Source organism: Parasteatoda tepidariorum, chromosome 7 (assembly GCF_982258835.1).
Source record: "Parasteatoda tepidariorum strain Cologne lab strain chromosome 7, Ptep-v5.0, whole genome shotgun sequence".
NCBI classification, from domain to species: Eukaryota; Metazoa; Arthropoda; class Arachnida; order Araneae; family Theridiidae; genus Parasteatoda; species Parasteatoda tepidariorum.
In genome coordinates, this window is record NC_141761.1 from 27,776,841 (window position 1) to 27,793,620 (window position 16,780).

At 27.7% G+C, this 16,780-nt stretch overlaps 1 protein-coding gene across 1 annotated transcript in view; it reads left to right on the plus strand.

The window, feature by feature from the left end:
- The first annotated feature begins 116 nt into the window (after positions 1-116).
- The window catches only part of LOC107443445 (uncharacterized), a 30,294-nt gene continuing 13,630 nt past the window's right edge, over positions 117-16,780 (plus strand). Inside the window, exons 1-9 of the mRNA XM_087167562.1 lie at positions 117-187; positions 287-327; positions 4,454-5,041; positions 6,476-6,719; positions 7,714-7,819; positions 9,301-9,338; positions 10,862-10,883; positions 11,452-11,515; positions 14,843-14,921. Of these exons, the coding sequence (XP_087023688.1) occupies positions 319-327; positions 4,454-5,041; positions 6,476-6,719; positions 7,714-7,819; positions 9,301-9,338; positions 10,862-10,883; positions 11,452-11,515; positions 14,843-14,921 (1,150 nt within the window). The 5' untranslated portion in view covers positions 117-187; positions 287-318. The remainder of the gene's footprint in view (positions 188-286; positions 328-4,453; positions 5,042-6,475; positions 6,720-7,713; positions 7,820-9,300; positions 9,339-10,861; positions 10,884-11,451; positions 11,516-14,842; positions 14,922-16,780) is intronic.

Below are 16,780 nucleotides of genomic sequence, written 5' to 3' on the forward strand. Positions count from 1 at the left end.
TGAAGCAATTAATTTACTTACTTCTATTAAAAAATTTTCTAATAGGGGTCCTTACTTTGTCATTTTATGATATCTGAAATAACTTTTCCTATAATATGATGGTGGCTCAAATGAAGAAACAGGCAGAAGGAATCGTTGCTATTTGTTATTAATTATTTAGACGACGATATTTTGTACGCTTGCACTGGTATTGAATTTTGTTGATTAATTATTTTTTTTCAAGTATTTTGTTTGTGTTATTATAGTAAATACAATATATATTAATAGTTATCTGATTTACTCCAAGGAAGATCCTCTGTTCATTCGCAGACATCAAGCATGAGTGCAGTATGTTGTATTTAAACATTTCTCCTCTTCATAACAGCTTTTATAATCTTTTTTAAAAATCTGTCTTTAGCAACTTGATTATTTTACTATGCATTTTCTAATAATTGGACTTTAGTTTTTTTAAGTTAAGTTTTTAACTCATTTATGCATCTTTCGAAATTGACATCGTGTCATAAGAAATGTGTCACTGCCTTATTTTTATAAAATTATGTTTTTGTATGTTATGAACATTTTATTGAGTTGATTCCAACATGGTATATTTCCATATCGTGGTCTGTCGTGCCAGCTATTATCCTCAAGGTATCAAATAGATTCTAAACTTACTTGCAATTGACAAAAAAAAAAAAAAAAACATGCAGAGGTTTGCCTGAGGGGTGGCTACCTTTCAAGTTGCACCCCTTTTGTTAATTTTTTTTTACAGTTGCCAAAATTTGCAGATTGTTCTGCCCCAGAACACGTTATGGAAGATATCTTACTAGATCTAATAAATCAATGTTTTATAAGGTCAATTTTTTTGGGCAATTTCAGGGTCAAGCAGATGATGACAATTCAAAATAAATATATAATATCTAGCAAGCTGTAACTTTGAAGATAAGAAGTTTAAGATTTAGAAATATCACCTCTTAACTTAATAAATTTATTTTTCAATTAGTTACAGGTCGTTAAATGATGGGCAAAATCATAAGAAATTTTTAGCTACTTGGAGTGACGCTCAAAAATACCCAACTTTCTTATGAATTCATACTGATATTGAAAAGCAGGGTTGGGGTTTTGGACGTCCTAAACTGGTTTTGGACTGGACACATGAGTTTTACTATCTTTAACTGTCCTAAACTGACTAAAACTGTCTTAAAGTGTCCAAAAACTTGAACATTGGTGAAAGGTAAAAATCCTATATGTGCAACACATAAATAATTACTTATATTAATAAATATTTGATACTTTTAATACAATTTGCTTAAACTTATCAAACGAAAATAATATAACAGGAAAAGATTTATAACTTTGACTTTCGAAAATTCATTGAACAACAAAAGTGAATACCTTATCCCTTAAATATGAATGTATATGCTTTTAATACTGATAAATTATGTTTTCGTACAAGGATAAATATGCAATATTAAAAATAATAATAAACTTTTTTAATGAAACAAAAACTTGTCTTCATTTTGGTTCTTGTTGAAAAATTAAAATTTTATTTTTCATGATACTTTTTTTATATTAAGACATAATTTAAGCAAAAGGCTTTCAGACAGCTTATGACAAAGGGGTTTTGGACAAGACGGATTAAACCCTGGTTTAAACCGTGGATTTATCCATTTTGTCCTAAACTTTTGTCAACTTTGTTGAAAAGTGAAGTAAATAGTCATGAAATACTCAATATAAATCAGGTCATGTTACAAAAATATGTAGAATATCTGCATATTTTAAAGAATTTTCATGAGATGCTTTAGATATTTTACCTCTGAAACCAAAAATGTAGGTATCATTAATTCGATTCAGAAAAAAAAAAAAAGGTTTGCTGGAAATCTTGCTTTAAATCAAAAAATAAAATTTTCTATTTAAGGCAAGATTCTTGATTTTGATCGATTTAAATTTTGTATGTAAAAATTAATTAGTTATTTTTACCTTCAACAATATTTGCGTTTGACTTATTTATATCTTCGGAATTTTTTTATATATTCTCTTCTCACTTATGTTTTTATGCATCCATATTTGTTCTGTTAGACCATTTTTTTTTGGTTTATTTAAAGTAAAAGGTTAAATAGCATATTAAGTCCTAAATTATAAGCAATAAAACCATTAAAAAAAATTTCACAGAAATATTTTTTACTATTGATATTTTGATAAAGGAAGAAAGTGTAATAATTAAAGAACATTAATGCAACTTCACTTAACAAGCAAATAAACATTTTATATCTAAATGTTATTTTCAGTAGTACTTGTATGTCAAAGTTAGTTTACCTCCTTGATTGTTTGTATTTAAAGAAATGTCACAATTCAGACTTATTTACATTAATGTTATTATTTAGCAGTATACAACTTATAGCTTGATATTAATTAATTGTTCTAAAATAAACATTTGTTTTTGATTTATTGTATGAATGCAAGTTTTAATATAAATGAGAGTGAGGTATGAAAGGCAATATATTTTTACCTTAAAAAATACTTAAAATTTTTAGAATGATGAAAAGGAATGAAAAAAAAGAAAGAAAATAGATTCATAAATTTAGACACATAAAATAGTAAAGGTATGTTTTAGTAGGAATGGTTTGAAAAATATAGAAGATATTACTTTTTTATCACTTATTTTAACATTATGGATTTTTAAGTTTAACAATGTTCTTATTGACATATTGCAGCATTAAATAAATAAAGCAAAAATACATAAAATAATTTTAGTGAATTTCATGTTTTTCTTTAAAATTTAAAAAAAAAAAAATAATATGAAAAATGTGATTTGAAAATTACAATAATTAATATAACGACGCCCGGTGGCTGAGCGGTAGCGCTTCGCGCTGTCGTGCCACAGGTCCTTGGTTCGATCCTTGGGCCGGGCAAGGCCGACTCAGCCTTTCATCCCTTCAGTGGGTCGATAAAATGAGTACCAAGCATGCTTGGGAACTAACACTGGGGTTCCGCGTTCGGCTGACCACCTGACCGGAACATATGCTCCTGCACCCCAGAGCCCAAGGTCAAGAAAACTGATATGGGCACAGTCGGCCTTGGCCCTCTTAATGGGCTGTCGCGCCACTGAGTTAGTTAGTTTTAATATAAAAATACTGGATATAGTATACAATACAAATTTATTTACACTGGTGACTGAAAATAATTCTAAAAATAAACTGAAAAAATAAAATTTAGAAAACATCTCATTCCCATTTATACATTTGATTGTAGTAAACATAATGCATTTTACAATTAGATAAAAATAAACTAAGAGAAACTTCAACTCTTTCAATAAATTACAGAACATGGACTCTCTATTTTATTTTAAGCAATTTTAAGTGATATTCTGACCTTTTACATAAATCATTAGATGAGATATTAGAGCTCACTTTATTTAACATCATAGATGGTAAGTTTCTTCCACAGTTAACAAAACCACCTCACAAGAAACAAGTTTATTCTATTCCAACCCAAGTGGTAGAAACTCTTTTTCAGAAAGAAATTTAAAATATTTAAGCAGTTAATATTTGCAATCTAGTTTAAGTAATAGGTATTATCAATTTTTGAGCTGTTTATTATATAATTTTTATGAAAGTAAAAACTGAAAAATCGAAACACACCGGCGTGTCCAACTGATTTGTCATTCACTCCTGTCATCAAGTATTTACATCAGTGTTCTGAAACGTTTTAAGAACTATAATTTTCTACTCCAAATAAGAAACATATGATTTGCATGCATGTGGTTTTTAATTATATAAACGTGAGGGAGAAGGAATGTTTTCAAATGGTGTGATTTATGACAGCTCTTTAAAATAAAGCATGTGTTACTCTGATTCAAATTTTTAGCGATTTTAAAAGGAGTAAGTTCTGCAAACCAGAGTTATTGTTATATGTAAAACCATGTTTAAATAGTCTATTTAAAGCAACATGAAAGGATAAAACATGCACATACATGGGATTTTTGTTCTTTTATGTAGGAGGCATGCATTTTTCTCATTTCTTTACTTTAGTGTTCTTTTTTCCCTCCTTACTTTTCTATAGTAGTGCAGTTACATTGTATTTATTATTTAGTTTTAGCAATATGCGTGTTAATCTTATCCTTAGAGAAATGTTATTTTAAAAGTTTGATCTACATTATGAATGTTTAATTGTGAAAAAGGAGATTTTTAATTATCTTTAGAAGAACTTATCTGATTTTAAGCTTTTCAAGACAATTCCTTGAGACCCATACTTTCTAAATGGTCTAGTGGCATCCCTGCATTTAGCTATGTAATGTTTCTTTTTTACTGACAAATTTTTGATATGGTACATGAATTTATTCAATATATTATTTATTAGTTTGGTATATTCATTAGAATTTTTGATTAGGTAGTGTTGAAGCTGAATAATATCAATAAACTTTTGTCATACACCTTATAAAAATGCTTCTAGTAGTTTATTAAATTTCTTTTTTCAGATGGAGGAAGGATCTGAGAGTGGAGGTGAAAGTCCTCAGAGAGATAGCGATGCAGAATCTGGACAGAATTCTCCTTCTTCACCGCAGTCTCCTACTTCACCTCGATCACCAAGTTCTCCTATGTCACCTAGTTCCCCTAAGTTATCACAATCTCGCAGTTCACCTAAATCCCCCGAGTCTCCTAGTTCTCCTCAATCTCGGAGCTCTTCCCAATCACGTAATTCACCAACATCACCACCACATTCACCTGGATTTCCACGTTCACCGGCATCTCAGCAAGGGTCAGATGCTGAAGCTGGCTCTAGAGCTTCTTCTCCTGCATCAAGACCTTCTTCACCTTACTCTCCGGGAAGACAGCAAAATTCATCACCTCCACAGTCCCCTGCTTCAGGTATCCGGTCACCTTCTCCCGGTATCCGGTCACCGTCTCCTGGTATCCGGTCACCTTCTCCTGATGTCAGGTCACAATCTCCTGGTATCCGGTCACCTTCTCCTGGAATCCGGTCACCTTCTCCTGGTATCCGGTCACCTTCTCCGGATCGCCCGGATTCGCCAAGATCTGAACAACAATCTGGTGATGAAAAGCAGGTTGTTATTTATAGTTATCTCATGTTGTATTAAACTGAAAAAATTTACAGCCGTGTTCTTTAAGAAAAAATTATTGAAAAAAAATCCTGTCTATATCTATTGCATGTTTTATTTTATATTTAATTAAAAAAAAATTTTTTTTTATAAGCATAATTATTTTATAAAGCAAATTTTTTTTATGAAACCTATATTTATCAATTATAAAAAAAATTTAACTTTTGCATTCTACAGCATTGTGCGCACACTGATGAGGTTATGATTTTAATACAGTAGAATAAAATTATGAGGCACTGAGTTTTAAGATTTTATTGCAATATAGCTACTTGAGTTTACCTTATGGTATTTTCCCACAAAAGTTTAAAAGCTTAACCTTTTTCACTTGTTGAAACTAGACAATTGTAATTTAAAATGATGAATGCATCGGTTAAATCCTGAGAAATTGAATTTTAAATATCTGATTTTTTTTTAAAATTAAATTTCTCAGGAACTATTCAACCGATTTTGCTCAAATTTTGTACTTAGCCATATAAAATTATATTATTTTAAATGATGCAAAAAATTTTATACTCTAACATTTCAAAATTAAATTCCATTATTAAATAAAATAATACAAAATAATAAATACTTATTAAAAATTATTTTCTCCATGGAATTATCTTTAGAAATTAGCAGTATATCACACTTTTTTTTTTATTAAAATGAACCTCTAGGTTTTTCTTCAGACTAGTATAGATTATTTATCGTAACTTACTCAGTTTGCAATTTAGTATTTTAAAATTACGTCAATTGCTAAAACCAAAACATATCTTTGAGTTCTTATCTTTGACCCCAAGAGCACTAAAGCTTGGCTTTATTCCACTCATAGACCCACTGCAAGAAGTTCTCTATAGCTCACTGTGAAATTGGCAATAGGAATTGTTTCCACTTCTAAAGGAGTCTAGTGTTTTTTTCTTTCTTTTGCTAATTCCGTGGATAGGAGAACAATAACCACAAATTAGCAGTACAGTACAGAACCCGCTATCCGGAAATCAGAAAACCTGGAAAACCAAAAAACCGGAACGAAATTCGATACATTTTCCCGCCATTTTTTAAAAAAAAAAATTTTCTTCCTTATAAGATTTTAGGATTTTTCTTTCTTTTTTTAAAGATGTTTACCTTACCATCATTTTGGAAATAATCATTAGTGTATTACTCCATCGTTTTTTCTTCTTTTTAAGATTATTTCAAAAAAATTTTTTTTTTTAGTTGGGTTTAACAATAAAAAAACGGCTTTTTGTAGCGATTCAGAAAACCGGAAAAATCAGTTATCCGGAATAGCGATGGTCCCGATCATTCCGGATAATCGGTTCCCTACTGTATTAACTTTGATTTAGCTTTTTTTGTATACTTATTTATATTCAAACTTAAAAATTAAGCATATTTATCGAATTTTAGAATAGCGGTGATGAAAGTGATGGGGAACATGAGGATCATGGAAGTGAGAATCAAGCATTAGATAGGAGTGCTGAAAAAGATGAGGAGTCTGGTGATGAGGATGAAAGACAAAGTGATGCTGAAAACTCTGGGCCGGAAGAAAATATTCCAGAAATAAATATTGAAAGTGCAGATGAAAATGAATCCGAAAAAGGAGATGCTTCAGACAATGAAGCTGCAAACAGTGGGGATGAGGATGAACAAGGTGAGGTTATATCTTAATATTCATTGTAAGACCAGACATCAGATTTTTCCCGCTTTTGTTTAAATTAACTTTCTAAACGTTAAAATGAATCAAATTTCTAAACTTAATTGTTATTTTATTCTCTTTAATTTTCTTTTATATATTAAGCTTAACACTGTGTCGGAGCGAGTAATTAGTAGATAGTAGAATTTTTTTAAAAATGAATGTGAAGATTTTAAAAATTTTGTTATCTATTACCAAAGTTAAAATAAAGAGTGGACAATTACATAAATCAGTGACAGCAGAAAAAAAGGATGGGAAGGTTAGAACATCGAGGAAGTATATCTGAATGTGGGAGCAGCGAGATAAGACATTTTGGAGGATCATTCTAGAGAGATCATCATCAGGGGGTGGAGATATAAGAGTAAAGTTAGGAAGAAGAATGAATGATTTGTGTTTGACTTACGATGTTATAGATTGTGAATGTTTGTGATGGCTAAATTCTTTTGTTTTGTAATGTTATCAGAACAATATAAATTACACCTGTTGAATTTTTCTTTAAAATGAAAGATTTGTATATCATATGCAAGTTAAACTGTTGATTCTGATTTAATTTATTAGAAAAAGTATAAACTTCTGTTTCTTCTGGAAGCAAAACTAAACAAAGTTGAAGGATAAATGTATACAATTCAAATTAAATTTAAACAACAGAAAGTTTTTGCATATAACATTATCTGTGTAATATTTGCTTAATTTTGAAACAGAATTAATGGATGTAAGTGTGAAAATGATATGAAAAGAAAATCCTGTTTTGCATCTTCATTTTTTTCTAAGCTTAAAATATTACTCAGGTTTATGTGGTAATGAAATGAACAGATCCTCATAACTTCTTTGTAAAACAGATGTTGTAGATAGATTTATGGAAAGTATTTTTAAAATTTTTCTATCTATGCATATAGTTTTTGCAAATTTATTAATATGTCTGTAACTATTAACTTTTTATGATACATTTTAGAGAGAAAGCAGAATGCTACTGTTGCAGAAAGTGATGATGATAGTCCTCAATCTCCTCCTCAAGAAGAAAAGGAAGGAAATGATGATGAAATTAAAGCAGCTGGAAAGTAAGATTTTTTGAACTTTTTATTTTTATTATTTTTTTTAAATTTTTATTTTTTATAATAAGAATGTCAACAGATGTTATTTGAAACATTTTTATTTTAAAATTTGGGTTATGCATTTTTATTTAAAAATTATGAATTTTGAGAATTTTTGTAATAATCTGTTAAAATTTTTTTTTTTCCCCTTTAACTTCAAAGAATTATGAAATTTTCTTGTTTGTCTAAAGTAACTTTTTTCTACTCCTTAAACAATTCTAAAAACAATAAGTAAATATCAGGAATGATTTGATTGAAAAAGGGAATTATAAAATGCAGAGAAACCTCATTTTTTCCCCTTTGATCAAGCTGTTCTGATACTTAGTCTTCTCTTCTTATAGAAGAGTAACTTATAGTTACATCAATTCTCCTTATAGAAGAGTAGCACAGTAACTTAAATCTGAAATGCTGTTGAGCAAAAATTTTTACTGATTCAATTACAATATAACAAAAGAGTAATACGAGCTGGTTCTAATTTAACCAAAAACCACAACATTGACTCCAAGTAATTTAATTTTATCATTTTATAATGAAGTATAAAATTTAAATGTTTCATTATTTTTAATTTAGTACCTTTATTTAAGTGTTACTTTTTTGTTTAAAGGTATGTTCTTGCATAATTTTATTAATTATTGAGTGGCAATCTTCATTGTTTAAAATGCTTTCTTTAAATATAATTATTAATCATTTATCTGTAAGTAATTAGGTAATGGTAAGGAAACAATTCATTCAAGGATTGTGACAATTTGGATTAGTGATTCTGAGAGAGTTTTTGTTACCGAGAGGAGTTTGTCTATTATAGTATTTATTAGGAGTTCGTCTATTATATTATATCTATTATAGTATTTCAGTTTGTGGTAGTTAGAAGGAATTAGAAATAATAAATCAAGTGATTGTTTTGGGTCTTACATCAGAAAGTGAAGCATTGTGTGAAAATTTTTGTTTTAAAAAGTAAGCAAAGTTTACAATTGACATTGTAATGAGATTTATTGAATCTAGGACTAGAGCAAAACATTTAAAGCTATATTGAATTAAAAAAAGAGGAAAAACATACAGCAAACTATTTTTAAATGTTAAATTGTAAGTAAAATACAAAATTGTAAGTTAAATTTGAATAACTTGTTCAATAAACATAATTATTAATCTGAAAAATCAAAGTGGAAAATGATTAAATCAAGTGTAATAATTTTCTGTTTTGAATTTAAAAATTTAAAATCAGAAAATGATTATATTTGATATTCTATTTTTTAATTTTGAAATTCTATACTATTAAAATAACTTTTGATATATCTATAAAAGTTTATGATATTGTGCTTGTAGTTGATTGCATTATCATTTACTTTCTGACACATTATGCATTAAAAAAAGTTAATATCTGATATGTTTAGGCATTAAAAAAAAGATTCTTGACATGTTTATCAATATTGATGTTCATAATGTGTTTGTAGGAAACAAGATAGTGATGGTGAAGATAATGCTGACTCAGGTATGTAGTCTTTTTCCAACTATTATTATACTTCTAGAAATAATTTGAATTTTAAAAATGCTTTTTTTATTTGAATGTTCCATTTTTTACATGCTTCTTTTTCTTCACAGTGAGCTATTGCAAAGAGTTAAATTTTGGCATTACGGTCTAAAATTTAATTTCATGTATAGACAATGAAGTCTATTGCATAATATTTTTTAAGTATATGAGAAATTATTGTAATTAGTATGTGGGAAGTTTTGCTATTTAGAGTTTTGTTTGTAGAAGATAATTCAAAAATATTAAAAGTTCCATTTGAAAAAATTTCAAAAGTTTTTAATATCTTACAAAAATGTTTTTATCACAAATAATAGTTTGCGAAAATATGGTTATACTGGATGTATTTTGAATGAAAAATGTAAAACAATGAAGTAATAAATTTTACATTGAAACATAAAAAAAAAAAGAAAATTCAAGACTGTATTTACATGATGGAATATAGTGTTTAAAACGCATCCCCCTAAAACCGAATTATTTATTTTATTAGGAAAATTATTTTAAGTAAAAAAACTTTTTTTTTCTAAAATAAAAATATTTTTAATTGGATTTTTTGCTAAACATTTTTGTATTACTTTGCAGAAAATTAGATTTTTATGAGTATAAATTTAATAAAAATTAAACTTGACGCGCGCTTTATTTCAAACTATACATAATAAAAGTGCTAATTCAGTGGTCATAATTTGTTATTGCTTTCACAGGTTTCGGCCATATTTGAGTAAGTCATTCAATGGTATATTTATGATTAACTGAAACTTAAATGCAAAAATATTACAAACAGTTTATAAGATATAATAACTTAATGAGTAACAAAGAGGGTTTGGCTGAAAATATAAATCTAAACTAAATTGATTAAAATAAGCTGTAATGAAAGTGATTGTGTTGACTTTATGAGTTGTTGGTGAAGTGATTAATAGCAATATATCAGCTAAACTTATTTAAACATTCATGTAAAAATAAAATTTAAGTATATTAAGTTGCTTGTTAAAAATATGCATATTTCTATAACATGCTCTTTAGAATTTCAATAACCGAACTCAATATTTATGAAATTATGTTTTTTTTTCTCTTTTTTTAAAGTTTTAAATTGTCTGTAATATTTATGAATTTTAAGCAATGTAATGAGTCTTATAGTTTGGAAAACTGAGTTACATAAATATATTCTAGTCTACATATATTGTTTGGAACAAAATGCATCGAAAAATTGCAAACAAGAAACAGCTTTAAATTCAATGTATTATGTATAGAGAAGTCTTAATACATATTATATAAACATATCATGAAATTAACTATAGTTATAGCATAAAGAATTTTTTTATGGCTGAATAATACTTTAAAAATTACTAAAATAATTAATGATTCTACGTTTTTTTAATCCTAGTATTATTCTTTATTTTATTATTTGAAATGATAGTGATATGTATCTATTAATGACTTTCACTGATATTTAGAATTTTATCACTGACTGTTTCATTTCTATTTTTCAGATAGTGATGCTGAAAGCGAAGCGTAAGTTTAAAATTTTATTTTCTTTATTTTTGAAATTTTTATTTTTGTTATCATTTTGGTTATTTTTTTTCTGCTCTAAAATTATTAATCACTGATTATATTAGAAAATATTAAATACAGTGCCTTTTCAAATCTATTTGAAATTTCAAAGTTAAGTTTTAGATTCTTAGTAACTGCAATTTAGGGATTGTCTACTAATTTATACATGGTTCAGGTATTTAGCCTTGCTCACTGGATCCATTGTTTCAACCTCTTTGGGAATTGATCTATTCTATGAAATGAAATGCACACTACTCCCCCCAACCATGCACAAACTTTTTCCACTCTTAATGAGGTGGAATGTAAGACTTTAAAAGAATGAGAACTGAAAATGTGGAAGGATAAATGTGGAAAGATTTGTTGAAGCCCCAAAAATTTGATTTCAAAAAACAGCTTTAAATATTTTATTTTTTAAAATAATGGTTTCAACATGTCTTTATATTGTAAGGATTCTATTTTTGTTGATTTGATTGCTTTGAAAGCTGGTTTTAAAATTTATTGACTTAACTATATTGTTTTGTTGTTGCAGGTCTGGGGTTGGAGGACTCATTGCTGATATTTTTGGTGAGAGTGATGATGATGAAGAATTTGAGGTAAATATGAATAAAAAAATAATTTTTATGCATTCTATTTTTCTACTTAAACATCATTTTTGTTAATGTGTGTCACAATTTTTGCAACAAATCTGTTTCTTACATACTAACTTACTTTAGGATCATTGCAATATACAGTGAGTTCGCAATAACTCGAATCTGATAGGACTGACGAAAAACTTCGACATATCGGAAGTTCGACTTACCGTTAGTTTCGGTTTTGGACTTTCAAAATATTGTCGGATTATATAATTAATGCTTATTAATTACAAATCTTCTTATTGCTTACAATATTTAAAATCATTTTTCTGACAAGCCATTTACGATAAGACTGTTTGAAGCACTTTATGATACCCTGGTCCATCGGCTGCAACTTTGCTGTTGTGTTTGGCTGGAGAAACTGCAAGTTTACTGCTTCCAAATTAGGTAGATCACTATGTGCTGTGCATTTATCCATAAAGAGTATCACTTTTCTTTTTTTAGCGAAGAATTTCCAATCCAATTTTCTTAATAGTCTTCAAATAAAACTGATGTCATCCAAAACTTTTTGTTAGACTTGTAATCCAAAGGATACGTTTTTACATTCTTGAAACATCGGGGATTTCGGTTTTTTCCGATAACAAGTAAGGACAATTTCTCTGTCCCAGACGCATTTCCTCCAACTAGGACAGTCAAACGTTCCTTGCTCATTTTACCCCCTGAGCAGTTTTCATCCTTAAACATCATAGTGTTATTTGGAAGACATTTAAGAAATAAACCCATTTCATCAATATTGAAAGCATCATTTTAACTGTATCCTTGAAGTAAATTTGGTAACGTTTCATTTAACCACTGTTCACATACTTCAAGAGGGACAGCTTTAGCTTCTCCATGAAGAGTGCGAAAGACATTGTGTGTGTGTTGCAAAGGAAGGGGCAAGATATCAGCTCCTAGGTTTTTTTTCTTGCTTTAAAAGATCCAAAAAAAAATCGAGTTAATGGGAGTAAAATTCGAGTAATCGAGAATAATTAACATGAAATTGATGATAAAAGGGTCGGGACCTCATAAAAAAATCGAGTTATAGTAATATTCGAGTTATCGTACTTCGAGTTATAGCGAATTGACTGTATATAAAAATAAATAAGGCAATAAAAAATAACAAGACAAAATAATAACCTGAGTGCTATAAGATAAAACTAACATATCCAAAGTCAGAAGCAATGAAAAAAGTCTAAGAGATTAAAACTCAAATAGGAAAGAATACAAGCAATGAAGTCATTTGTGTTCATAGGAAAAGCATCTTTTTAGTATATTTTGATCTAATGTTATGCTTAAAAATGCCTTTTTTGTTGTTGAAATATTCAGTTTTTTTTTTATTTTAAAAAATATTGAATTCAATTAAGATTTTTTAAGTGCCATGATGATTTGATTTTTTTCTTCAAAAAATCCGGAACAGAAGTTTTGTTTTTGTTAGTTTAAATTGTTTTTGTTTTGTTTATTTTAAAAATAAAAGTTAAATAATTTTTTAAACCCCAAATTAAAAGTAGTCAAACCATTAAAACACATTTCTCAGATATATTTTTTTCTATTGATTAATATTTTGAATAAAGAATTCGAAAATATTAACTTTTGTTCTGCAAATTGACTGATATAATAAAGAAGTATAATAACTGATGATTTTAAATATGCTTGTTTATTACTTTACAACTTGTTTGTTACTTCAACCTGCAAATGAGCATTTGATATCTAAGTGTTATTTTAGTAGTGCCAGTGAAAAAGAAGTTTCTCTCTTGATAAACAGTGTCTATAAAAATTTAATATTTCAGCATTGCCCATGATTCAGTATGTAATTTAAAATTTTTCCATGTATTGGCCTGAAATTATTGTGAGTTGTTATAGTATTGATAAATTTTTTTTGAAAACTGTTAAAATTTTCTATTTAAGACAAAACAATTATGAAATTAAAAATTGTGCATTTTGTTAGCCTTTTGTGGTAAAATTTAAAAATAGAGCAAATTATACTAAGGTAGAGCAAGTTATTCTATTAGTCACCTGTTTAACCTTTTTAAAAATGGTATATGGGTGATTCTTTCTAAACATGACAATTCAGACAAAAAATTTCTTCAAATTTGAAGTTTTCAAAATAATCTAAATTTTTTTTGCATACTGCTTTAGTTACACTTATTAATATCTTACAGGCAGCAGTGTAGTTTATTGACATTTGCTCGAAACAAAAAATAAAATAGAAATTCACCGAATCTTGAATGCCAGGTAAATGTCATATTAGCTTGGAAGTTTAAAAAACAGTCATTTTAAGTTAATAGTAAGTAACTCAACTAAAGCCTTTATGTTAGATGGACCATAAATTGTTTAAATTCATTCTTTGTATCCACTGTAGGAAGAATCAAAAATTTTTTTTTGCTGATATGTACAGAAATAGAACAAAATTGTGTATAATAATCAATCATTAGATAAATAAATAACTTTGATTACACTCAAGCATATTACACTCAAGCATATTACAATCATACATAAACTTGGTATTAGGTTAATATTTGCTTTCCCTCCTTACAGTATTAGCAGTTAAAAAAAATTCTAGTAACACTTCAATGTTATGTCATTCATGAGCCAGAAAATGACTGCCAGGATAATGACAAATTCGCCATTTTATAGCATATAACTTTACTTTAATTTAATATTTTAGCCTAAAACTTTTATATTCTGGCCTAAAACTTTTATATTCTTCTTGGTTCTAGCTCCGATCTACAATAAAAATGTATTTAATAATTTCTTGTTATTATTGACTTCACTCTGCACGACTACAGTTGCATTGCGATGCTAATAAAGCATCACAGAAATTTCTCTGCTGTTTCAAGATCACATTATATTTGTTATAAAAACAGCATTAAAAAATTAATTTTTAAATTATAATTTTATTAAAAGCAGGGCCAGAGTCCTGGAAACGATAACATTTTGCATCTCGAGTATACAGACCTGTAAGAGGTAGATTTAACCTTTAAAAATCAAGTATAAAGTATATAAGTGTAGGTGGAATATATATTAATGTTTAATATTATATGGTACCCTAATAAGTGTTGAGTTGATTAATTTTTATGAAATACGGTTTTTGAGAAAGAGCTTTCAAATGATTGCAAATTAGATTTAAAAAATACTTTTAGAGATTTCTTATTTTCGTATACTTGAAGTTCTTTTTTATTTAATTATCTTTTAGATTACATTGTATTCCTGCCCACACAATCTTATAAGCCTGAAACCACCCTTTTTAAATTTTATGTACTCAAACTTGCTTGATTAAAGTTTTAATTCTTTGTTTCATTTTGTTTTAAGGGTTTTAAAGAAGAAGAAGTAGCCACTGAAAAACAGGATAAAGATGAAGTAGTAAAGACTAAAAAGAAGAGAGCTAAAAGTATGTTTTTTTGTTGCTTATTATTTTTAAATGCCGAGTCTAAATCCATTGCTGCACAACAAAACTCTAGTTAAAAACTATGGTATTTACTGTGTATTTTGTTCAAAGCTACTCGAAAGCCTTTTCCCTTAATGAGAATTTGAAGCAGTTTCATTTAAAGTAATCTTCATTTAAAGTAATAACAACAAAAATTTAAGATATGTGTGTTAGCAGGACAGTTCTTCATCAGGAGACACACTGTTTTCAGTGGTGAATCCAGAATCTGACAGTGCCCTGAGGCCCCATAATGGAAATACAAATAAGAAAAAGCAATTAAAAATTGAAATGTAAATGCAAAGAAAAATTAATTAGTAACTATCACAAATTAAAAGTACAAAGAGTAAGTCTTAATAATGATTTAAAAGTACACAGACTAAGACCTAATAAAGAGACTCCCACATATAAGAAAAATAAATAAATATAAAGTTACAGTTAGAATAGCTACATCAAAATAAAATATAAATTGCCAAATCATTAAGAAAACTTCAGAAATAAGTGCTGACCCCTTTTTTGAAAATCTAGAAAAATGAAACAAAAAAGCATTCAATGAGTTAAAATTTTAAAAAAGTGCTGCCATCTCTATGCTTCAAGAACATAAAATCCTAAATTTCACCGCATAAGCCTATTTATGCAGGCTTCAATATCGGCCGAATTATTTGAGCATCTTTAAAATATTTTGAATCAAAATATCATAATTACAGTAATTAAAAAGAAAATTATTAATGTATTCCTGAAATTCCTGATAGTTGAAGGAAAATTTGTTTTATTATTACAAATAAAAAAATTTAAATCTAATAATTTGACCAATCAAAATATTCTTAAAAATCTTAAAGTAAAGGTTGGAATTAAAATGTGTTAAACTAATAACGTTAAACTTAAAATCTTTTCTTTTATCGTATAATCCCATTAAAAGTTTTCAAGATTTATAAAATATAAAGTTTTTAATTTCTAACATGCTTATGTTATGTTTAAAAATAAAGTAATTAGAGTAGAATCAATTATTGCATTTATTTTTGTTGTTTGAAACATGTGATGATATTTAAATATATAATGCATACTGCTCTTCTCAAAACAAATAAATAAATAAAAAATTAATATATCAAGCTACACATTTGTAGTTTTTTTATATTATTTTTATTTCCTTGAATTTTGCACTACTAGCTAATAACTGAAATATTAGTTATCTTCAGCTTTTCTCATTTTCTTATCAAAGTAATCATTGTTAAAAGATAGAAATAAGTAATTAACTGCATTACAAAATTTAGAACTGACTAATGCAACTATTATTAAATGTGACGTTGCGTCTATAAATATATTTAATTAAAAACATTTTAATTGAATATAGTAATAGGTAATTATAATTTTTCTGTTTTAAACTGTCAAAATCTAAATAAAGAAATGTAGTTTTATATTATAAAGAAATGTAGTTAGTTGAAAGGTACTGCTTTTTAGACCCACTTGAAAAAGAAAGCGGGGAAGTCCGCGGTTGAGATGGGCTGACTCAGTGGAGTCTGATTTTCTCGCAATTAATGAAAAAAAATTGGAGATCAAAGATAATTCGGAAGTCGTCATGGAGAAATCTTCAGAGGAAGGCATTGGCTCACATTGTGCTGTCTGGCCAACTATGATGATGAGTTTTATTTAATATAAATCTTATATTGATACTGGAAAGAAATAAGCAAAAAACTATTATAAGAAAAAGAGGTTAATAACTAAGCTGTTATTGTTTGGAGATTGTTTTCCTCAAAATATTTTAAAAAATTGAATTATTTTAATTACTCCTAAAATGAAAATTAAATACAAATTCTTATAGATATTGT